The following is a 25850-nucleotide window of genomic DNA, read 5'->3' on the forward strand; positions in this document are numbered from 1 at the left end:
TAGACAGTTACATAAACAGAGGTGACCAGGTCACTGCAACAATGCAACATGGCCCTGCATGCATTTTAGAACAATGATCATGGGATGAGAATGGATTGCTGAGGCTACAACAGGAAACATGCTATGACTTAGTTTTGAGAGAAATTACTCATGGCTGTTAGGATGATGACTAATGAGGACAGTCAGTGGTACACAGGAGAATATTAAAACCAAGCTACCTGTGGCTGCGTTATAAACCTCTGTGTCATGGGTTAGATTCACTGTTAAAGAGTCATCTGATTTAGGGCGTGAAGGCTTTCTGAGAGATGATGAAAATAAAGTCAACTTGGGCGGCAGTGATGTCAAGGAAAAAACGATTCAAGCCAAAATGATCCTAAGTGCATATGCATGCTGTAAAAATGATATGTAACACATTCTGATACAAACTTATAATGCACTCTAAACTATATCAGTGGTCTTTAAGTTTGGGAGATTTTGTACATTTTCTGTTTTCCTGTACTTTTTTTTGCAAATGATATATATATATTGATATATTATATTCATATAATTAAAAAAAATTTTTTATTACAATGCTACACACTATGTGTTATTTGATAGTTATAGGTTCAATATCAATGACGTAAATATCTGTACAAGGGAGAATTGCATATAAGGAATGAGCTGTTATTTGTTGCATTCATTTTTTTTGCTCTTGAGCTGCTATTATTTTTCCTGGTGGGGGAACGATAAGGTTTTTTTATCTCATATTTTATTCTGCCAACAACCGTTCTTATTTATTACATTATATAACTCTACAAGTGAATATATATTCATTGTGCAGTTAACTGCACTACTAATGTGCATTAGTACTGTATTACCATCATTTATTCAATCTATTTTTCATACATATTACAAAAGATCATGGTTCTTTAGGGCGTAACCCCTCCTCTGTAGGCTCATCTTAATATCAGAATAATGGGCCTTTGGCTAGTTGGAAAATACTGCACCATTTTGCTTTAGGCGCAGTCGCTTTCTGCTGCAATATTCCTTAGGAGTTTAAAAGTAACATTAATACAATATTGCTGAGTCAGGTGACAGGGCTCTGACCCAACATAACAATATCTGCCATCCTGCACCTATAAACCTTTTTAATAAACACGTTCACTTAAACAGGTGTAAAGCATTTTGTGGTTTTGCAGAGGGTTCTTGTATTATTGCAAAACAACCAGTTTGGTTATTTAAAGGACTTCAATAAAAAAATTAACGAATAGGCCCTCATCTATTAAGCTAATAAAACTAGATACACTGTCACTGACTTCCACAGTATGTGTCACATTCAGAGGAAGCAAGTAGTTTAGCCAACTCACACTGACAATTCAGCAGCTGCTTCTCTTTTACCTACAATAAGAGAGGAGAGGTGAGAAGAGGAGCAGGAGGAAGTAGGTGAGGGAAGTTTGATACATAGTTAGATATATGAGGGCTGAGTTGCTGGAGGACTGTAGGTCTCTCTACCTCTCTTGGATTTGAAGCACAGCACAACCACCACCACCAACACAGACAGCGCCAGCAAACAGAAGCCCCCGATCAGCACTTTCTTCCACAACGCCAGGCGCACTATAAGAGAGAGACACAGAAATTCAGTGACAAACAAACAGAAAAGGGGGAATCGCATGATGGGATCCAGTAGGAGGATTGAAAGTCCATTTTATTCCTTTCTGAAGGAGGGTGTTGTTGATTTTAGCAATATTCAACCTTTCTATTGCCTCTCTCAATTCATGCTCAGCTCCGACAAAGTTGGTTCCATTATCTGAGCGTAATTCCAATACTTGTCCACGTCTTGCGATGAAGCGTCGAAGAGCATTAACAAAGGAATCTGTATCCAAGGATGAAGCTACTTCGATGTGGATGGTTCTTACTGTTAAGCATGTGACGAGAACACCATACTTTTTAACTGTACTCCTTCCTCGCTTGACCTCAAAAGGTCCAAAATAGTCAACTCCAACACGAGTGAATGGAGGTTCATCTGGAGAAACTCTTTCTCGAGGTAAATCTGCCATCTGCTGCATTCCTGGAGCTCCATTTAGTCGCCGACAAACAATCCATTTTGACAGGATACTTCATATGTGGCTCCTACAGGCACCTTACGTTGAATTACGTTACGTTAAGATAGATACGGTACAATACGTTAAGAAACTTTACTATATGTAACGATACCTGACATTACGTTGTGTTGCGTTGCTTTACGCTAGGTTACAATACATACGATACAATACGTTACATTATGCAACTTCATGTCAGCTCAAGTCTGACATGAAGTTGCAGCTCCACTTGCGACATGAACAAGGATAACTTTCTAAGACAAGATACAAGGAAACAAACATTAAACATTAGGGATGTAACGATATACCGAATATCGCGGTATCGCGGTAAATAAACTTCCCAATACCGTCGTGAGACTGACAAAATGTACCGCGATTTTCCCCAAAAAATTATTTTAAAAAAAAGTTTTTTTTTTAAACATTTTTTTTTTTTTAAACCTTTATTTAACCAGGTGGTCCCATTGAGATCATCGATCTCTTTTTCAAGAGAGACCTCTCTAACATGGCAGCAAGTAGGTTACAACATGAAAATAAAACAACAGATAACACAAAAGGACATCGTATTTACAGGGCTACATTTACACACCTAGAGACATTGACAAGTATCAACCATATATTTATATCTCGCCCTGTCAATAAGCCTGGCGTTAGACTTTTTCGCTGTCCGTCATTTCGACAGACAGGATCGTAAAATATCCGTCATAATCCCTTATTACCCGTCGGGTCTGAAAAGTTCACGATAGAGCATGCTCGTGAACTGTCAACGGGGGGGGGGCGGTGTTATGCCGAGTGTACATGCACCTCGCGGGACGCGCACAGTGTAAAGCAAGACCTCCCAGACATGTATTGATCTGCACGGCAAAGTACGGTTTGGAAACTATATAATTTCCTTTTGGAGGGCATGCATAACACGCAATAACACCAGAGCCTGGCTGCGGGGAAACGTTGGCGCTGTTCCGAGTTTGTTCTAATCTGTCAAAATGACAGACTGCGTTCAGATTTTTCCGTCATTGTTAAATAAAATATTCGGTTAACGCGACCACTGGTGTCCCAGCAACATCAGTACCAAGCGACAGAGTTTTTTCCAGAGCAGGGGATATTGTAAATGCCCAAACATCCCAGCTTATAAATACCTGGAAATGTGGACATTCTCATATTCCTAAAAACCTGTCTGATGATGCTGAGTGAGTGACTAGTGAGTTTGAGTTGAGTTACTTGAAAAACTAAAGTGAAACTTGATTTATTTTATTGCAGGGTCTGATTATTAAATGTCCTTGTTTATTTGTGAGATGCAGTGGCATAAAGAAAACAAAGCTTACTTTGTTTGGTAGTACTAGTAGGTACAAAAACACTGGTGTTCTTGTTCCAGTCTGTTACTGTCACTTTGTTTTTGACACTTTAAAATACTGCTATCCTACAAAAATGCTGTAAAAATCAGATTTATTATTTAATAAAAAAACATTTTCCGAGTAAAAAAATGTTTTATTGAAGAAAAAAAAAAAAAAAAAATTCCCCTTCCCTTTATTATTCAATATCGCGATAAATATCGTACCGTGGACTTGTTATCGCGATATTATCGTACCGTGAGTTTTTGGTATCGTTACATCCCTATTAAACATGATATCATGATCACTGAAGACAACATGCTCGAGACCCTCTAACGTACATTGTACCTGGGATTTAACTTCGACTGACTGACTGGTGAACAAAGGAGCGCTTCAGTCTAACCTTATTATATCGTGGGACCCTGTTTCTCCGATTTGATGGTAACAATTCATATTCGCTGATCAGGACATGGTTAGGGTCAGAGATGATGTTGTTGGCCAACCTGCATTATGTTATTATGGTAGGTCAATTGATATAGTCTCTCAAAGGGTTGGTCTACAATCTTTGAGCAGATTCAGATTGGTGGAGCAGTTTTGACTTTAAAGCAGTGGACAAACACTTGTACAGTGTAGCATTGAGTATTGTATAACACTCAAAATCCCAGATATATGAAACCAAAACAAATGTTGTCTCTTTCCCCGAAAGACCTATTGTGGCGGAGAAAAAAAAGAAAAATGTGTTTAATAAATAATTGTGGCCTACCCAAAGCCATACATCTGTTCAGTGTTTCCCATATATTCATTTTATGAGCACTGCTACAGCTTCAGTCAGTCATTAATATGCTCTGCTCTTGTGCTTCACAGTGCAGGGCTTGACTTTTCCCCACACACATGGAGCTAGCAGAGACAGAGGCAGAAACCTAGAGAAAAACACTGCATACAATCATTTTTTTTGTTTTTTGGGAGGGGTGCCTAAGTTGATTACATATAATCAAATGGAATAATTCAATGTATACGACAGTGCCATAGCTAAGTGTGTTAGGTCTAAAGGTGTGTTTTTCTCTGCTCACCGGTCCCTCACAGCGGGCGGAGCTGCAGGTGCTGATCTCTCTCTCGCGTCCGGTTATACTTCACTCGCGTTTATGTCCAAATCCATCAGATCTAGCTAGTTCTAGCTAATGATATGGCTGCTGCCCCTCCCTACACGCAGATCACGCAGACTCAAACCTCATCTTATGCCCAAATTCCAGCTGAGAGGGTCTTCTCTACAGCTGGCCTGATTGTGAATCGCCTCATGCTCATATTCTTAAGCAAGAATGAGTATTGAATAGCTGCATTCTGTGCATAGGCCCTGTTATAGGTTGTTGATCTCTGTTGTAATAGGGTTACGTTACCCTAACCCGTTATGTTGTTCGTGTATGATCCCTCTTTCATTTAAAAACCAAGTTATGTTTTAAGCATGAAAGCTGTAGGCCTATAGCTGTCAACTGTTAACTGTGATCACCAGTTCAATACATTTGACGAATACGACTTGGTTTCTATACTTGTTTGAACATGTATTTATTTATTTTTCTAAATTAAATGTCTTCTTTTTTTTTTGTAACATTTTTTTTTGGGGTCGAATATTCGCATATACATTTGCTTTTCAAATTCAGAGTCATATTTCCATTTTGTGCCTCTACTGTGACATGTCTCCATGCTTTAATGTTCGAAGAGCTCTTTATTTTTCTATCTTTGATTGGTCAACCGCCTAGAGATCTTCCTCCTCATATTTTATCACGTACAGTGTTGGAGTGCTAGCCAATAGCGTGAGTGTTACTGAGTGATGGATTTATGTGACGGAAGTAAACAAAGGAGTACAATGGAGGCGTTTAGGGCAGGGGGGAATGTGTGGGAGAGAAAATCCCTCTGTAGGGAACACAGGGATTTTAGCCTTTTTAGACCATTTACATGATCAAAACTTTATATAACACACTAGAGGAGAGGGAAACCCCCGAAGAATCAGAAAGCCCCTTTAAAGAGGATGGTCCCAGTCAAAGTGCATGTACTTGAGAAATAGTCAGCCCTAAATGAGACGAGTTTTGTAACAGTTTTTTAACTGTTTTCCTCAAAAATGTTTCTAAAAAGTGTTGCTGTTGCCCCCATTTACTTAAATTCATCAAGACATATCTCAGTTTTGGGATTTTTTTTATTTACCATGGAGTGAACACATTTCTTTTGAAGAATTCAAGGTAACGCAGGCTGAGGAACAGATAGAATGATTATCACATTGTGGGTGAAGTATTCCTTTAACTAGGTATCTTTGTTTTTTGTTAGATACTGTATCTCTCTAAAGTTTTGTATGCCCCAGAGGTCAGGGTCACAGAAGTACAGGTCTGGACCAGTAGCAGTCCCTTACTGAGTGTAAAGATCGATTGGTCTCACCCTCTATGGTGACCGGGTCACTGCGGACCAGGATGTTGGCATGGTTGATCGCCTCGCAGTAGTACATCCCGCTGTGCTCTTTGGACAACGCGGACACTCGGTAGTCCGTGTTGTTCCTGTGGGTGGTGATGGTATACAGCGGATGTTCATTGCCAACACGGTACCACTTAAAGGTGACCGGCGGAGTTCCATTTACTCCACATATGAGGTAAAGATGATCTCCCTCTGAGATTTCTGGTAGGTGGGGGAGGACGGTCAGAATCGGGTTTGTGAGCGGCACTGGAAAAGGGGGAGGAAAGAGGTGAGGTAAGCCAACAGTGTATATGAGTCATTAAGACATTACAAGAACTAAATCACACTATCATTTGATTTAGGAATAGTATACTTATTAGTTAATTTAGATTAATAGATCAAAACTATTCTCATGTTTGTATGAGAGTTATGAATCTACCGCAAGCAACCGGTTAGCTTAGCTTAGCCACCTGTAAAACATCAACAATTTTACATTAGAAATCTGTTTCTGTTTAGATTAAACAAACTAGACCTGATATGTTATTATGTTATTATAGAGATACTGCTAGGTATATTTTGTTACCGTTGGGCAATGCTAGGCTAGCTTCTTCCCCCGTTTCCCGTCTTAGTGCTAGCAAAGCTAATCGGTTGCTTGTGATAACTTAATATATCAAACAAAAATGAGTGGTATGAATCCATCTATCTCTCGGTCAGAAAGTGACTAGTATGTTTCCCGAAATGTCAAACTATTTCCTCAAATAAAAGGGACATTTTAAGTTAAATCTCTACCTTGGAAGCAGCAGCTTGAATAACTGTTCTATGGCCGATGGGCGAACATGATGATGTGACACATTGGAACGGACCAGAGCAACTAAAGAGACATTGAGGTGAGATGCTCTATCAAATGCTGTCGTAAAGGCCAGGAACTCGAGACATAAAACGTTTTAAAAGTGCTCAGAAAATGAAATTTGACCAAATTTGACAAACTCCATCTGCTGAAAACGGTAATGTAAAGGGTTCACAACAAGGCTCCAGTACTAAATGGATCTTGAGGTTAATTTGTCCATAGTTTTAATGTATATGGCCGATTTGGCAAATCCATTATCATGCGGTAAATACATTACATTACATGTCCCTTGTTAGACGCTTTTATCCAAAGCGACTTACATACTCAATACTGTGGGCAATCCCCACAGGAGCAATTTGGGGTGAAGTGTCTTGCCCAGGGACACAACGACATACTGACTGCAGTGGGATTTGAACCTATGACCCCCTGATCCGAACACCAACACACAACCCACTGCACCACATGCCTCCCATTAAATACATTGATTGATCTGGATTAAGCAACAATAATAAAGCAAATCAATCCATTATACATGTAAAAATGGAGGAACATAATTGTTTTTAATATTTACCTATGACTGTAGCATTGAGTCTTTTGCTGCGTGAGACTTCTTTCTGACCATTCCTTGCTTCACACATGTACTTGTTTATTTCATCTGACTTTCTGACGGTGACTGTGAAGAGGGCTTGTTGAAAGGGCTCTTTGACAGTGGTTGTGTTCAGTTGATCGTACCCCCACAGCAAAGTGTAGTTTATCGGCAGGCTGCCAATGTCCGACTGACAGAGGATCTTGAAGGATTGTCCTATAACCACCCGGCCGACCACCGAGATCTTGGGAGTTGAGACAGAAACTGAAAAGAACAAAGGGAAAAATAAGACACACTGGCCAATGTCGCCTCTGAAAACTAAACCCTGAACCCTCAGGGGCTTGAGTGTATTAGTCTTCAAAGGCTGAACATTGTAAAAATAGGACTGGGCACAAATGTGCTTTTCCTAGTATGGCGAATTCATGACAAACCAATGATTGGTTAGTACTTTTCTGGTTGGATGGGCTTTGTAGTTTGGATTGGTTGGGTTTGGGCATAATGAATAAGATTGGTTAGGGCAGTGATTCTCAAACTTTTTCTGTCAGGCCCCCCCTTTGGAGAAAAAAAAAAAGTTGGGCCCCCCCAACACAAATAGTCAGGCTCAGTGGCGGCGCCAGATATTTATTTTGGGGTGCTGTGGGGTAGCTTGATGTTTCATAGAGGGTGCTCAAACATTTAGGGTTTCCCATTAATGTACTGGTCGCAACAGTGGAATTTTCTACTGCAACACTCCCCACGCAAATACACAGTGTGACAGTTACAATGAAGGCTTGAGGCACATAGGTGTAAGCAGGGGTAAAGTGCTATTTTTATAGGTGTTTTGTGGACCTCACATAGGGGGGTCCGGGGGCAAGCTCCCCCGGGAAAATTTATTTTTAAATATTGAAGTTAAATGCATCAATCTGGTGCACTTTGAGAGCAAAATGAAGAGATCTATGGATACATCTCTCAACACCTATATGAAACAGAACTGTAAACAGATTTACTTTTTCTCTATGGATATTTTACAAATTACCCTTTTAAACTTTATTCTTTTTTTACTGTCATATAGTATTTCATACCTGTTTTTCATTTATTCTCTTATTTTTTTATAACTATAATGATCATATAAACGTGTGCCTCGGAAATAATTGTTTACATTAATGGTGACCAAAACATTTGAGACCCACTGAGATAACACTGAGAGAGTCCTTTAGCTCACTGAGCCTCTCAGTCTGACAGGAGAGGACTCTCCTCCACTTTGCTGTTGAAAAAACTCCTTACATGTATATCCGTTAGCGTAGCTCGCTAGCACCAGAAGCTAACAACAACGATCTCCGGTACCGGTGCGCTCGCTCTCTCTCTTTCTCACGCACAGAAAATGGCTCGTTCCACACACACAGAGCCGAGCTTTAATGAAACACAGAGACCCAGACGTAATAGTACTGTATCATATTATTTTCGAATCAATAATTTTTCAAATTATGATTATTATTATTTTTTTTATATTTTAAAGCATTTTTTCCTGTCATGCCTCTTCGCCCCCCACTTTGGGAACCACTGGGTTAGGGCTGGATTATCATGTTAAGCCAATCCAAGACAGAGAAGGTTGTTAAGATGTTAAGACATTAACATTACATTACATTGCATTTAGCTGACGCTTTTATCCAAAGCGACTTACAATAAGTGCGTTCGACCAACAAAGTACAAACTTGAAGAAAACAGAATCATATAACATTATCATAGAGAGGTGTGTGTTTAAAATGGCTTTGTTAAATGCAGCCTCTGAAAGACCCATCACGTGAGCTTACCTTTAGGACGTACAGTCAGGGTTTCGCTGCGTTTCACTATCTCCTTGGCTTTAGCTACACAGGTATAGTTGAAATCATATAGCAGGGCTTTGACAGAAAATACTCCGTTGACTTTGGAGTTCAGTGGGCTTTCAGTTGGATCAAGAGTGTATGTCAACTCGTCCTTGCCGAGTCTTTCAGAGGCAGAGCTCTCACTTCTGCAGTTTAGTGTCATGTATTCCCTTTGAAAGACTTCAGCAGGATACATGGTGAGAGTGGGCACTGAAAACAGCTCTGTGGATAGATGGATAGATACAGAAAACAAGTCATCATCTGCTTTCATATCACTTCATAGAGGAAATGCTTTTATTTACAACAACAAAATGTGTAAAAAGACTGTCAGACTTATAGAGTGCCACAGTGGCGCGTCCTAAAACCCGGAAGTAAGTTAGCATTTTACCACTTCCGGTTCCTTCGACAAAAAACAATCATAAATCTTATCGATAGATTTATGATCGATAGATTTACGATCGATAGATTTATGATTAGAACATTATAAAAGCAGGGTAGAAATGTGGATATTATCCGGCTGAACAAAACGTGATCCGTCTCTTAAATGTGTGTCAACCACAGACCTTATTTCCAGCTATTTTCCAAAATCCTATGGAGAAATTGCATTGTTTTTTGTCGAAGGAACCGGGAGGAGTTTACTTCCGAGTTTTAGGATGCGTCACTGTGGCACTCTATTAAACAATAAATAATAGAAATACTGTTAATTGGATAAAATAAATGAAAATCTAAGAACTGACTATTGAGTGTCTGATAACATTTAACAACATTGTATCAGTTTTGGAGCTCCACAGGTGTAGCATTCATAAGAATATAGTAATGGATTCCAGTTGAACTGGGAGGTTAGAATTTTAAAGTTCCTAGTCCAATTTCAACTTTAACGCCCAATAAAGTCAAATTTACGCCTTGAAAAGTCAGCAGAACCTCACTAACCCAGAGTTCAAGCTCCTGGATGACATCAACCAGTGGAAGCTGAAGTAAGAGTAATACACCTATGTATATGTTAATAAATCAGTCATACAGAACATGGTTCAACTTTTATCTGTGGCACTGGCCATGTTGCTTCTAAGCTTACTATGGAGTTTGTATGTACAAATACAGCGTAATGCATTATTAACTGGTATTGCTAACAATGGCTAGCAAAGCTAACAAAGCTACTCAGAACTCAGTATTAATGCTAATCATTGATATTTAAGATGAAACATACATCAGTAGCTATTACACATATTTATATGCAGGCTGCAGTTTGCACACAGGTATTTTTCTTGTCCACTCACCAGTCACTGACACCACCTTTGTGTACATTTTTCTAACATTTCCCATCTCTAATCTGCACTCAAACTCTCCAGGGTCCTTTGCCAGAGCGACCATGCTGTGGTTGACTGTAGAGTATCCAATGCTGAGAAGCTGGCTCCCCTGGCTCAGGTACAGGTTGATACTTTCCGAACTGCGCTGATCGTTTTTGACCGAGCAAAAGATGTCGAGTTTGTCTCCTTCATAGATCTTGGACTTGGGGAAAATCTCCAAAACCGCTACGATGGGAAGCTCTAAGGAAACAAAACCAATGAAGAAAAAGCTCTGAGACGCCTCAAATGTACGGTAGCCCTGAAGTGCAAGTCAAAACAACATTTCATAAAACGCAAAAGCATTTCATAAAACACGACAGCATTTCAGAAAACGCTTTAGCATTTCACAAAACGCTACAGCATTTCAGAAAACACTACAGCATTTCAGAAAACGCTACAGCATTTCACAAAACGCTACATGTTTAACTTTTGTCCAGTTTCTGAACAGATATGAGGAGCTGTGAGCTCTGTGTGCTAACAACTAACGGCTGATGTGTTGAGACATGTAGCGCTGTCGGGTGCTGACCAATCACGAAGCCTCATTTCTTGACTGGCAGCAAAAACAACCAATCACAGCAGTGCTTCTCTGGCTGGCTCTGTCCAATAACAAACAAGAAGTGTTCTCCCTAAAGGAATACCCTTTCCGTAAAAGTTGAAATGTTGAAGTGTTTTGTGAAATGCTGAAGCGTTTTGCGAAATGCTGTAGTGTTTTGTGAAATGCTGAAGCGTTTTGTGAAATGTTGTAGTGTTTTTCTGAAATGCTGAAGCGTTTTCTGAAATGCTGTAGTGTTTTCTGAAATGCTGTGAGGTTTTGTGAAATGTCGTTGTGTTTTATGAAATGCTGTGGAGTTTTGTGAAATGTTGTTTTGACTTGCACTTCAGGGCCATCGTACAAATGCTTTGAAAAGAACAGAAATGTAAAGATGCTTCTCACCATTGACTGAAACAGTGACAGAGAGGCTTTCTTTTGACTTGAAGGACTCTGGCGTTACAAGGACAGTATAGCCACAGTGAATTGTGTGGTTGCCAGTGCTGCTGAAGTGAAGCCTGGCCTCCACCCGGTTGACGTTTACCTGCTTCTCCTGGATCTCTTTAGAGTCTTCGTAGAAGTAAAAAAAAAAGGATCCTGTCTCGCCGGGCGCTGTGCACGTGGCTGTTACCTCCTCCCCTTCACTGACCACACCCTTGTTAATGTGGACAAGTGGTTTTGACAGGCCTGGAGACCCAAAATGGGGGAAGATTTGCAGTTTTAATCCAACAGTGGTTCAAAAAAGTAAACAAAATTAGACCATCGTCTACCAATGTTAAAGAATGTATCCCACTTGCTGTTGCACATAAACACTAAGACTTTAATTTTGAAAAAAAGGTTTGAACTTCCAAGCATGGGATTTCGATTCCTGTTCCAGTTACAATATATGGCTTAAAAAAAATGCTAATCATGCCTAGCTCACTGTTTTTTTAGGAGAATGCTGCCGACAAGCGATTAATTTAACCACATTTAAAAAACAATTCTAACACCATCAAATTCACCTGAACTTCTCAAACAACCACAAATAATACTGTATCCACATTATCAAACCGACCTGCTACTGTGAGTTTCTCGACTCCACTCGTCATGTCTTCCTGCTCAATGCTGATCTTGCACTTGTATTTTCCGGAGTTGGATACTCGGGCCTCGGACAAAGGGTAAAGGAGATCCTCTGAGGTGCTTGTGTTCTTGGAGTAGATGGTGTTGTCGTCCTTGTATATTCTGTACTCACGACTCAGCGCCTCCTGCCCAGAGCTGCTGACGATGGCCTGGCATCTCAGAGTCACATTGGTGTCCCGAGTCACATCGGGAGCAGGCTCGATGGACAGGGTGATGTCTCTTATCTTGAACACTAGGGAGCATATTCAAACAAATGTATTAGACTTAAAGGTCCCATGTCGTGCTTTTCCGTTTATTACCCGTCCCCTTGTGTGTTATGAAGGTTTTTATGCATGTAAACCAGAGGTGCCCAGTACGTCGACCGCGGGGGCAATGCTGGTAGATCACGAGTCATTCATAAAAAAAAAAAATCCAGCTCCGTTAAAATAGACAAAACAGGTTTTGATCCCTCCTCCCTTGGCCTCCCTGCCACTTAATTCAGGAGTTTACTTGATTGACAGAAAAAGCAACCTATCGCTTTCCAGTCTGTTAACCCAGAATGCAAAGCGATACAAAATCAGTCAAGTGCCGGGAAAACTCAAATTAAGTTAAAAAGACAAACAACAAAATGAGTGTGGGACCGAGCAAAAAGCTAAAGACGTACCATTTCGACCCAGAATGGGAGGAAGAATATTTGTTTGTGATGTCACATTCAAAGGTTATTTGCCTTATTTGTAAAGCAAGCGTCGCTCTTCCAAAGAAAGGTAACGTGGAGAGGCATTATCGGAGTGTTCACAAGGCATATGACAGCGACTTCCCTCCGAGTAGCGAGTTGGGAAAGAGAAAGGTCATGTATTATTGCTACACAAACATTATCTCGCAGTCTTAGTGTCGCCAACTCGTTTCTAACATGCAAAAAGACAAAACATTTTGTCTATGGTCGGTGTATTCTCGATCTTTCCAATCCAGACGAGATCTCTCACCCCCGTCTGTGTGCGAGGGGGCGGGGCAGTAACACACACTCGGCTACTACATGCAGCAACACACGGCGGGGATGGCGGAGAGAAGCGCTCCAAGGTGTGGTTAATTGTTACCTGTCTTGAGGTGGACAATGCTCGTTGCCAATGGTGCTTAGCATGTAAGGGCGGTAACACGGTAACATTTAGCAAAAGTGCACCACATCCAGACGGAGGAATGCACCGGGTTCGACTGTCTTTCTAGTAGCTCTGTAGCTCCATCCACGAGTAACTTTTCCACGTCAGTTGTTATGTATGCTAGCAGCAACACACGGAGTTAACTCAATTATAAAAACATGGGTTAATGATTAGAGGTAACAGAGTTACTCTTTATTTTGTTAAAGTTTCAGCTATTCAGTTTACAGTTCTGTCAGATTATTTAATACGATTTGTTAAAACATTTGTTTCTTTTGATGTGAAATATTATTTATTTAATTTAAATGAAAAGCAATGTTAATTTTGTTCACAATGTGTTCAAGCTAAATCTAAAAGTTGATGGCTAAATAAGAGCGTTTGAGAAATTGTGCAAGGCATATAGTAATAGTCCGAATAGTCGATTCAACGTTTCATTAATCGATAGATTAATCGATTATCAAATTAGTCGTTTGTTGCAGCCCTATTGTAGTTATCCCATGTATAAATAAAACGTGTTATTCAGCAACCCTTGCAATTTGGGATTTTATTTTTGGTTGGTAGACCTCGGTGAGCTGGTCATTTCAAAAGTAGCTCACCAGCCAAAAAAGTGTGGGCACCCCTGATGTAAAAGGTCTGCAAAGTCACAAACCCTCAAAGTCAGTGATGCAAACACAGGTATGGTGAAAAAAGAGAGAACTATTCGAAGCAGAAAAAACAGCGTAATATACCATCTGACAATGGCCTGTGCTATAATCCTTCAATTAACTGGCTATTCTTTATAATTTACTCAGATCAATAGGAGACAGAGATGTTAAGTTATAAATCAAGGGTTTTTATTATTATTTACAGCAGGGGTGGGGAACCTTTTTCCTTTCAATTTGTACAACATCCTCTGAGGGCCGTACAAATTATTGAACTCAACCTCTGCTTAAAAAAACTAAAATCACAGCCCATTCATTTGGCCTTTCTTTCATGCTGTGCAAAGAAAAAGCAACCTCTTAATCCAGATATCTCACCATGACTCATGTTTGACGCATGCATGCATGCATGCATTAACGTGCACGGTTGTGGCATGACCACCAAAACAGAAAGATATGGACAGAAGATGCGTGCAAATGTATTTAGTATCCTATCCATGTGAACATGATTTAAGTGGGGGGGACCTAACCTCCTCTCGGGGGGTCCGGGGGCATGCTTCCCCGGGAAGATTTTTTTATTGAAGTTAAAAGCATCAATCTGGTGCACTTTGAGAGCAACATGAGGAGATCTATGGATACATCTTTCAACACCCATATGAAACAGAACTGTAAGCAGATTTTTCTTTTTGGATATTTTACATATCACTCCCCTTTCAAACTCTATTCTTGTTATTTTTAACAACTTTTTTTTGTTACTGTCATATAGTATTTTATACCTGTTAATAATTTAGTCTCTAATGTATCATTAATAACTATAATGATCATATCCAGGTGTGCCTTTACCTCACTGAGCTGAGGTTATTTGAGCCTCTCAGGAGAGAGCTCTCTTCCACCTGGTTGTAGAAAAGCTCTTTAAATTCGTTAGCATAGCTAGTTAACCAGATGCTAATAACAACAGATCGCCACTGTGTTACAACTAAAGACACAGCCTCGCAAACACTGCGGCATGTGTACGGCTCCTTATGGGTACTGCAATATTTGAAGAGCTGGAGCGGCGTTCCGATGATCTCCGTTAATCCTTTCAGACGAGACACAACCATGTGAAGACCTATGGTGAAGACACGTTACGCTCGTGTTGTGTTCAATGAACCTGTCCTTGGCCAGGAAAAACAGGAACTCGCTTGTTTAATTATTTTGCGATCTAGATTTCTTCTTCTTTTTTGAAGTGAGAAGTTGTCCGTCCGTCCGTCCGTCAGTCGGACGGACCGAACCCCCCAACAAAAACGAAAACTCTTCGGTTCTCCACGAATTAAACAAGTCACCCAAATCAGCGTTAAAAAAGCGGGAGGCGCCGAAAAGCGACTAATTTGCATCACTGAAAGTACACCCTGTAGCGAGTAAAACTCGAACACAGAAAATACAAATGGACCAATCCGTGGAGCTGTTAAATTACATCCGCAGAGCCGTTAACACACACACTCAATCTTTTCTCAGCTGCAGCTCTGCCGATTTCTCCTCCATGAGACGGCGGGACACGGCGAGGCTGTGAGTCGGTGTGTGAGCACACACACAAACAAACTCCCAGCCAGGCTGCTGGTGCGTTTGTTCGGGCTGGTTTCGGGCTGGGTTTCGCTGTCTCGCAGACGGCCACTGGGCTCATAGGGGGGGGGGGGGAAATACACATACTATACAGAGAGTGAATACACATACTATACAGAGATGCTGTATGAGAAACCAATGTGATTTTGGAAAATTGCACAATGTACATCTATTCTAGTAGACCTCAACAATGGAATTATGATCTGTAGAAATGGCCATGACATGGGACCTTTAAAGCTCACCTATTATACTATATGTGAACAATATATTATAAGGCCATATCTATACAAAACATGTCACTGAAGTCAGGGCCGTATCCAGGATTTCATAAATACCGAGGTCCAAATATGTTGGGGTTCGGGGGACACCCCCTGAGATTTTGGGGATTTTCATGATCTAGTTAGGTGCTTTTTAAGTCCTGTGGGGGGTCACACATTGGATAATATATTGATTTCAAACTATGTCAGTGGGCTGACAATGCATCAATTATTTTTGATAGTGTAATGCATAAGAATAAGCTGATTGTTACTATTAATGATCTGGACATGCAGAAGAGGCTAAAATGATCACAAAACATTGTCAACATTCATTTTCCACGTCTGTCTCCTTTCCATAACCGGCAGCCTCTCTTCCATCTTCTCGAGTCTCTCTTCCTGTTCATTACTCTCTCTGTCCTCTTCTCTCTCTTTTTTCAATTTCTCCCTCGTTGTTCACTTTTTGCTCCTCCTCACTTGTCACTCCTGCCAGTGAATTAAAAGCAATTCAGCAATTTAGTTCATTTCACTTGTTTGTTTGCATTATTTTTGTCATTTAAATCTGTTTTGTTTGATTCTTAAAAGAGAACAAAGATGTAAGCAAATTGTGTTTTATACAATTGTATGTTATTATGACATCATAACTGCAATCAATGTATGTTGTTTTACAATTATGCCTATTGTAAATTAAGACTAAGTTATAGATAGATAGATAGATAGATAGATAGATAGATAGATAGATAGATAGATAGATAGATAGATGGGGTTACCCAGCTAGCGGGGAACGTTCTCACAACTTTGGCTAACGTTACCTATTGGTTCTAACAAGGTTTTAAAGAAACGTTTTAATCTGATGTTCAAAGAACCTTTTTAGGATGTTTATTTGTTCAAATAATGTTCCTATAAGGTTTAAGGTTAACTAAGACATAACGTTTTAACTGCAACATTCAGAGGATGTTTTGAGGATGTCATTAAGGCCTGAGATGACGAAGGAATGAAGAACATTTTGGAAGAAACATTCTGAAAATGTTTTCAGGATGTTATTCTTTTTTTTATAAAACGTTGCTGTTATTGCAAATATTAACACGGTCATGGTCAACGTCAGATTTATTTCTAGAGTGCTTTAAAAAACAAACTTGTTGCATTTGTTTGAAAAGGATGTTTTAAAAAAAAAATCTGATGTCAGCGGGACGTTTTATTTTGGTTCCCAGAATGTTCTTCTGAAAGGTAGGATAACGTTCTTTAAAAACATTCTGGAAATGTTTGGTATAACCTTCTTAAGATGTTTTTGATAACATTATTAGAACATTATGCCCTACTGTTCTTAAAACGTTTTCAGCCGGACGTTTTATTTTGGTTCCCAGAATGTTCTTCTGAAAGGTAGGATAACGTTCTCTAAAAACATTCTTAACATTTTTGGTGATAACTTTCTTAAGATGTATGAGCGCATACATCTTAATAATAAGTGCCGTTCGAATTCTCTACATGATAGGAAAGGAGGTTTCAAACTTCCTTTATAACCTCCTTTAGCTTAGGAACCACTGAACCTCCCTAACCGAAAGGAGAGGAGAAAAAGCTGCCCCACAATGTCTTGCAGCCGCAGCATTTGCCATCACACAACAGTCGGCCGTTCACGGAAACAACCGATTATGACGGAGAAATTATATCATGATAGTTACGGTGCTTATTAAGCATTTTAAAACGTATGTGGTAAGTTGCCAAAGTGCTTTGTTTTGAACGTTCATCAGTATTATAATCAAAAAGAGAAATATGAACGTTAGTTTTGACTGAAATTATCAAATAAAGTCAACATTTCACTGAGCTGTGTGGGGTTTGTTCAACTTTTAAAATATGTTTGAATGATGATATACACAGTGATAGATGTTAAGGACTAACGTTTATAATAAATACATCCCAGCTAGCGGGGAACGTTCTCACAACTTTGGCTAACGTTACCTATAGGTTCTAATAAGGTTTTAAAGAAACGTTTTAATCTGATGTTCAAATAACCTTTTTAGGATGTTTATTATTTCAAATAATGTTCCTATAAGGTTTAAGGTTAACTAAGACATAACGTTTTAACTGCAACATTCAGAGGATGTTTTGAGGATGTTATTAAGGCCTGAGATGACAGAAAGTGTTTTTATAAAGCGTTCCTTTAATGTTATATGTTAACAAAGGTAGAACGTTTTGCCTGCAACATTCTAAGGGCGTGTTTTGGACGCTCTTGGGGTAACACATTAAAGATGTTCTTTATAAAACGTTCCCTCAATGTTACATGATAACAAATAAAGAACATTCTCCAAGCAACATTCTGAAAATGTTTTCAGGATGTTATTGAGGCCTGAGATGACAAAGTGTTTTATAAAATGTTCCTTTAATGTGATAAGTCAACAAAGGTGGAAAGTTTTGCCTCCAACATTCTAAGGATGTGTTTTGGATGTTGTTGGGGTAACACATTAAAGATGTTCTTTTATAGAACATTCCCTCAATGTTACATGATAACCAAAGAAGAACATTTTGAAAGCAACATTTGGATAATGTTTTCAGGATGTTATTATTTTTTTATAAAATGTTCCTGTGATGCGAAATATTAACAGGGTCATGGTCAACGTCAGATTTATTTGTAGTGCGCTTTAAAAAACAAAGTTGTTGCATTTGTTTGAAAAGGATGTTTAAAAGAAATCTGATGTCACCACATTTTCCTTTTTAGAAAAAAACAAGCATGTAATTCATGATATTGCTGGCTTGCGTAGGCATGTCTGAGTTCCCAGCTAGACATTGTTGGTTCTAAAAACATTCTGAGAATTTTACCATTCATTGTTCTAGGAATTGTTTAATTGAGAAGTTTTATTTTGGTTCCTAGAATGTACTTCTGAAAGGTAGGATAACGTTCTCTAAAAACATTCTTAAAATGTTTGGTGATAACATTATTCGAACATTATACCCCAAGTGTTTTTGTTGTTTATGCACATATCTCTATTGTCATATGGATCGAATAACACTTAGAAAACCAAAGACAGACATATAGAAGAATGGACCGACTATCACTGCCCGTCCCTGAAACCCCTGTTAGTGGGTTAGTGCCCCCCGCCTGCTGGTCTGCTCTACACGGCTGGGAGCAATCTCCAATCAACTACACCTGCAACCTGCTCATCAGCCACACTATGAAAACCTGCAGCCTGCGCTCATTCCCTGCCGGATTGTTGCCGTGAACGGTTTGTTGCGTGCCGCTCTACCTTTTTACCAGCATATTCTTTGACAACTTTGCCTGCTTTTGCCTCACACTCATTTTTGTGTCTCTCCCAGGAGGAATCCAAGGCCTTCCACACTCCCAAGACCAGCCAGGCCTCTCTACCCACCCTGGAACAACTGTTTCCCACTGCCGCCATAACCAACCTCCACTCCCAGCTCGCCTTTTCTAATAAACAAATGTTACTTTCACCAGCTGATTCCGAGTCATCCTTTTACATGTGTTAATAGTCAAATACCAATAGTTAAGTAAACTATCATAATCATCCTAATGACCACAGTGGTCAGTCCACTTACCCAGGAATTTTGAGTTGAACAATTACAGGAATATTATGTCTTTATGTTCAAATAATGAAAACATATTTTCGTAAATTGTTACCATAGAATTTTTTTTTCTTTAACATAAACCATGTTATCCTTCTCTAAAATAATAACATTCTGGCAACATAAAAAATCTAACTTGCAGCTGAAAATGTTTTAAGAACAGTAGGGCATAATGTTCTAACAATGTTATCAAAAACATTTTAAGAATGTTTTTAGAGAACGTTATCCTACCTTTCAGAAGAACATTCTCTGAACCAAAATAAAAGCTTCGGCTGAAAACGTTTTAAGAACAGTAGGGCATAATGTTAGAACAATGTTATCAAAAACATTTTAAGAATGTTTTTAGAGAACGTTATCCTACCTTTCAGAAGAACATTTTGGGAACCAAAATAAAAGCTTCTGGCGAAAACGTTTTAAGAACAGTAGGGCATAATGTTCTAACAATGTTATCAAAAACTTTTTAAGAATGTTTTTAGAGAGCGTTATCCTACCTTTCAGAAGAACATTCTGGGAACAAAACAAAAACTTCCCGCTGAAAACGTTTTAAGAATAGGAGGGCATAATGTTCTAACAATGTTATCACCAAACATTTTAAGAATGTTTTTAGAGAATGTTATCCTACCTTTCAGAAGAACGTTCTGGGAACCAAACAAAAACTTCACGCTGAAAACCTTCCTAGAACAATGACTAACATTCTCAGAATGTTTTTAGAACCAAACATTTCTAGCTGGGTATTAAGCCTACATTATTTTGTGTGACTGTACCTGCAGTTCCTCCCTGACTTCCATCACTTTCTCTCTCTCTCTCTGCCTGTCCTGTCTCTTCCTTACCAAAGCTGAGCTTCGACTGACGTAGTCTTTTCATTATATCTGAGTCAGTATAAAAAGAAAGCAATACAATGTTATATATCCATTGTTTTACTCAAATTGAAATGAAAGAAAAGCATTACAACGTTTGTTAAAAGGTAATCCTTCTGACATTGGATGAATGTAATTAACTTTGGCTCTCCAGCTAGTTTATTCACGCAATTTAGACCAAAGTATAGCTGCAATATAAGTTAGTGTGCGTGTTGTCGGACGTCCACTGACTAACGTAGAGCGTTCACACAGGATCTGCTGGTCATAAGATGTTCTGATGAACAGAAACACAAGCAGCCGCTGGACTCAGATCTCTAGATACTTCATAACTCCTTCGCTGCTCCGGTACAAGTTCGGGATGCAGTGGTTTGTTGATGTATGTCGTCTTCTTCTGTTTGCTTTAATCAAGGCTACGTAGTTATGCAGCGTCCCCATCGGCAGTAAATGGAAGTACTACAAATAACCCCGTTTAGTGCAATTATTTCACAAGTTTTGTATATACAGCTCGAAAAATATTACCGAGGTCCGGACCTCGGTGACCTCAATGGTAGATACGGCCATGACTGAAGTGTTTTGCTCAAAATACCAAACAGATCACCATTGTTGCCATGCCTCATACCCCGCTATTTCCAATCGAGTCTCACGGCATTTCGTGTTATAGTCACAAAATTAATTTAATATATTGATTTGTGTTCACCAACACGATTTTCGTATTTTTTTCGTGTCACACAGAACGATTTTAAAAGCAATGTATTTCTATTGGTAGTATGTTTCGTGCCTGCACCACGTCTTTTTGTCCGGTTGGGTCTTGGAATACCAGAAGCTGCGTGGTTCATAAAAACATTTTCTTACTCAATATCTTACCCTAAGCCTAACCCTATCCCTTTTATTTTAAATTGTATAATGTCTGAGTTTTTTTGCCGTCCGCAAGGAAAATAAATGGGGCGAAGAGCCTCAGAATACTGAAATCTGGATTTTATGTCATCTTTTTTTCCTTATTATTTGTTATTATTTGGTGTAGGCACGAAACATACTACCAATAGAAATAAATTGCTTCTAAAATCGTTCTGTGTCAGAATACTGAAATCTGTATGTTTTTAAATCTCTTTTTCCTTCTAATTTGTTATTATTTACATTGCTTTTAAAATCGTTCTGTGACACGAAAAAAATGGCGAAATCGTGTTGGTGAACACGAATCAATAGATTAATTGCGTGACTACAACACAAAATGCTGTGAGACTGTGTTGCTATTTCAGGCCCGCTACAAAAGTGCTGATTCTCGGTCTGGCTCTTTAAATCTAACTGAGCTGCTGCTGGCCACGCCCCTTTGGAGCTGCTTTGGAGCTGCCCCTTCGGAGCCAGGCAAGCTGCAAGCTGCAGAGCTGTTCTGCTGGCAGATACAGCTAAATGCTGCCGTGATTAAACGACATATTATATTTCAAACCACATCAAGGATTATTTCTTAAACAGTAATGAGCTCAAATGCTTTTTCTCTCACGGGTTTACCACAAGGATAGTACCTTTTTATATCCGGCTTTTTTACACATACTCTCCAGTAGCCTACAGAGTTTGCTCTGAGCAGTGGCGGCGCCAGCGTATGGCTGGGGTAGGCTACAGCCATACCAAGAAATGGCTTATCCCAACATTGAAAAATGATGTTAAAATAAGCAAAATAAAGTCCTCCAACTCGCACGGGGTAAATTGCACAGACAGCAGCTAGTAAGATTGATTTCAGTAGCCACTTGTCTGGAAATACCGAAGACTAGAAACGGTTTTGAAAACTTTTGTCACGTAGTGATTGTCTTGTCAATAGAACATCTTTGATAATGTCTTCTGGCCAATCAGAATCACGATAACGGCGTGGTTTTGTTGCAGGAAGTCCCGACGGAGAACACTTTTGCGGTAGTACATCTCTATATACAGTGGGGCAAAAAAGTATTTAGTCAGCCACCAATTGTGCAAGTTCTCCCACTTAAAAAGATGAGAGAGGCCTGTAATTTTCATCCTAGGTATACCTCAACTATGAGAGACAAAATGAGAATAAAAAAATCCAGAAAATCACATTGTCTGATTTTTAAAGAATTTATTTGCAAATTATGGTGGAAAATAAATATTTGGTCACCTACAAACAAACAATATTTCTGGCTCTCACAGACCTGTAACTTCTTCTTTAAGAGCCTCCTCTTTCCTCCACTTGTTAACTGTATTAATGGCACCTGTTTGAACTCGTTATCAGTATAAAAGACACCTGTCCACAACCTCAAACAGTCACACTCCATACTCCACTATGGCCAAGACCAAAGAGCTGTCAAAGGACACCAGAAACAAAATTGTAGACCTGCACCAGGCTGGGAAGACTGAATCTGCAATAGGTAAGCAGCTTGGTGTGAAGAAATCAACTGTGGGAGCAAGAAAATGGAAGACATACAAGACCACTGATAATCTCCCTCGATCTGGGGCTCCACGCAAGATCTCACCCTGTTGGGTCAAAATGATCACAAGAACGGTGAGCAAAAATCTCAGAACCACACGGGGGGACCTAGTCAATGACCTGCAGAGAGCTGGGACCACAGTAACAAAGGCTACCATCAGTAACACACTACGCCGCCAGGGACTCAAATCCTGCAGTGCCAGACGTGTCCCCCTGCTTAAGCCAGTACATGTCCAGGCCCGTCTGAAGTTTGCTAGAGAGCATTTAGATGATCCAGAAAAGGATTGGGAGAATGTCATATGGTCAGATGAAACCAAAATATAACTTTTTGGTAAAAACTCAACTAGACGTGTTTGGAGGAGAAAGAATACTGAGTTGCATCCAAAGAACACCATACCTACTGTGAAACATGGGGGTGGAAACATCATGCTTTGGGGCTGTTTTTCTGCAAAGGGACCAGGACGACTGATCCGTGTAAAGGAAAGAATGAATGGGGCCATGTATCGTGAAATTTTGAGTGACAACCTCCTTCCATCAGCAAGGGCATTGAAGATGAAACGTGGCTGGGTCTTTCAGCATGACAATGATCCCAAACACACCGCCCGGGCAACGAAGGAGTGGCTTCGTAAGAAGCATTTCAAGGTCCTGGAGTGGCCTAGCCAGTCTCCAGATCTCAACCCCATAGAAAATATTTGGAGGGAGTTGAAAGTCTGTGTTGCCCAGCGACAGCCCCAAAACATCACTGCTCTAGAGGAGACCTGCATGGAGGAATGGGCCAAAATACCAGCAACAGTGTGTGAAAACAGGGCCGGCCCGCCGCACTGTCGTTATAAATGTTCGCCTAGGGCGCTGAACTGTAGAGGGAGCGCAGGGTTGCAGTCCAGATTTTAAAAAAAAAATTGTTTTTAATAGGCCTATGTAAAAAAAATTATTTTTGTAGGCGCCCCCCAGATTCCTTTTTTTTTTAGGCGCCGCTCAGATCAGGATTCATTTGTTTTTTTGAGAATATGAAAAATAAAACGTAGGGGCGCCCCAACACTGCACCACCCCTCTCTATGTTTTCTTTGGTTCTGTCCATTTGTGTTTCGCGTGTCGCGCGCACTCGCGTTCGCGTTTTGAACGAGAATTAGAACTTCACTGTCACAACATGAAGCGGGGCAACCCCAACAAAAAGCCGTCTGGGGCGCATTGGAAAAGGCGAAGAAAGAGAGAGGAGGAAAAACTCCAGGAAAACAGAGGTATGTCTGATGACTGTTTGTGTTTATTGGCATTTTTCAAGCAACGGTATAAAGCTAGCTAGCTAACGTTAGCTAATGATAGCAGCTGATATATAGTATGATAGAAGCTAGCAGATGAGCTGCTTTACCATCTAGCTTGATAGCTCTTTTTACACCAACTGCACTGTGTGGTTTTTCTTGTATTCTTTATATATATTTATTATCATTAAAGCTATCTATTTTGTTCCATCTTTAGCTTACAAATGGTAATGGACACAAAATAATTCTGCTAAATCATTAACTAGCTAGGTTATCACTTAAAAAATATATTTTGCATATTTGGGCACAGGAAATTATGTCAGCTAGTCTGAACTGCTCAGTATTATTGCAGATAGATACCTACTACATTATTCTCTGTGTAATTTCCAGGTGCATTGTTAAAATATCTGGGTAATACCACTGCACAACCTGAGTCTACTGCATCACTGCCTGTAGCAGGTGAGTTCAGTCAAGTTTTTTGTGATATTGCCTGTTGAGTTTATTAGGGTTGTGGGTAGTTCATACACATGTTCACACCTGCACATTACAATAGCACCTATATCACTTATAATGTACATGTTAATGTAAAACAGTGGGTGTCTGACTGTATCCATGCATGTTCGACTGTCTGCAGGTGAAAACGTATCACTACTACCTGTCCCAAGTGAACCTGCTGCTACACAATCTGCAGGAGAGACATTGGTCCCGAGTACCACAACACAGTCTGCAGCACATGAGTCCAGTTTATTATTGCACATTACAATAGCACTTCTCTTACTAATAATGTACATGTTAATGTCACACACACACACACACACACACACACACACACACACACACACACACACACACACACACACACACACACACACACACACACACACACACACACACACACACACACACACACACACACACACACACACACACACACACACACACACACACACACACACACACACACACACACACACACACACACACACACACACACACACACACACACACACACACACACTGGGTGTCCGACTGTATCCATGCATGTTTGACTGTCTGCAGGTGAAAACATATCACGACCTGTCCCAAGTGAACCTGCTGCTACACAATCTGCAGGGGAAACATTGATCCCGAGTACCACAACACAGTCTGCAGCACGTGACGCCACAAAGGCAGCAGCTGTTGACCCTGCCGACTGGCCATCCATGTCTGATAAGGTAAGAACAGAGTTTGTGAGCAGAGGACCCTATCAGGCAAAACCACACTTCATTTTTCCAAAAAGACAGGATGGGAGAAGCTGCCACCACCAATACTTTTATAGAAAACTGGTAAATGGGGAAAGAATCAAGAGAAGCTGGCTATTGTACTCACAGAAAAACGACAGCCTTTACTGTTTTTGCTGCAAGCTGTTCTCCCAGAAGGAATACAAATTAATCAGTGCAGGACTAAATGACTGGAAAAATTGCCACCAATGACTGAAAACACACGAGAACACTCCAGAACATACTAAACACATGGAATCATGGAAAGAGTTAGAGATTCGATTACAAAAGGGGCAAACTATTGATAGGACTGAGATGGCGCTTACAGACATAGAAAGGAAGAGATGGCGTGAGGTGGTAACAAGGTTGGTCGCCATCATTCAATCATTAGCTGAGAGAAACATGGGCCTCAGGGGAACATGTGACACACTCAACAAACCCAACAATGGCAACTTCCTTAAAGAAGTGGAGCTGATGGCAATGTTTGACCCTGTAATGAAAGAACACGTTGCTAAAGTCAAAAGGGGTGCAAGCCATACCACATATCTCGGAAAAAATATTCAAAATGAACTCATTGAATGTATCGGTGAGAGAATCAGTGCCCACATGATTGAAGAAATTAAGAAGGCTAAATATTATTCCATCATTCTGGACTGCACACCTGACATTAGCCACACAGAGCAGTTATCAGTCATCTTAAGGATTGTTACAATGGAGGAGATGCCACAAGTTAAGGAACACTTCAT

General features: G+C 40.0%; 1 protein-coding gene across 10 annotated transcripts in view; it reads right to left on the reverse strand.

The window, feature by feature from the left end:
• The window catches only part of pecam1b (platelet and endothelial cell adhesion molecule 1b), a 77385-nt gene that overhangs the window by 24369 nt on the left and 27166 nt on the right, over positions 1–25850 (reverse strand). For 4 of the 10 annotated variants that reach the window (XM_079651966.1, XM_079651968.1, XM_079651969.1 and 1 more), the window contains 9 exons: positions 12040–12336; positions 11391–11672; positions 10388–10657; positions 9063–9335; positions 7258–7536; positions 5828–6106; positions 1492–1593; positions 1347–1377; positions 219–298 (listed from right to left, as the gene is read on the reverse strand). In XM_079651966.1, coding sequence (XP_079508092.1) covers positions 219–298; positions 1347–1377; positions 1492–1593; positions 5828–6106; positions 7258–7536; positions 9063–9335; positions 10388–10657; positions 11391–11672; positions 12040–12336 — 1893 coding nt within the window. The remainder of the gene's footprint in view (positions 1–218; positions 299–1346; positions 1378–1491; positions 1594–5827; positions 6107–7257; positions 7537–9062; positions 9336–10387; positions 10658–11390; positions 11673–12039; positions 12337–25850) is intronic. The other 6 variants (XM_079651970.1, XM_079651967.1, XM_079651972.1 and 3 more) reach the window with 3 other exon arrangements.

The sequence above is a fragment of the Notothenia rossii genome, assembly GCF_949606895.1.
Source record: "Notothenia rossii genome assembly, chromosome: 1".
Taxonomy (NCBI): domain Eukaryota; kingdom Metazoa; phylum Chordata; class Actinopteri; order Perciformes; family Nototheniidae; genus Notothenia; species Notothenia rossii.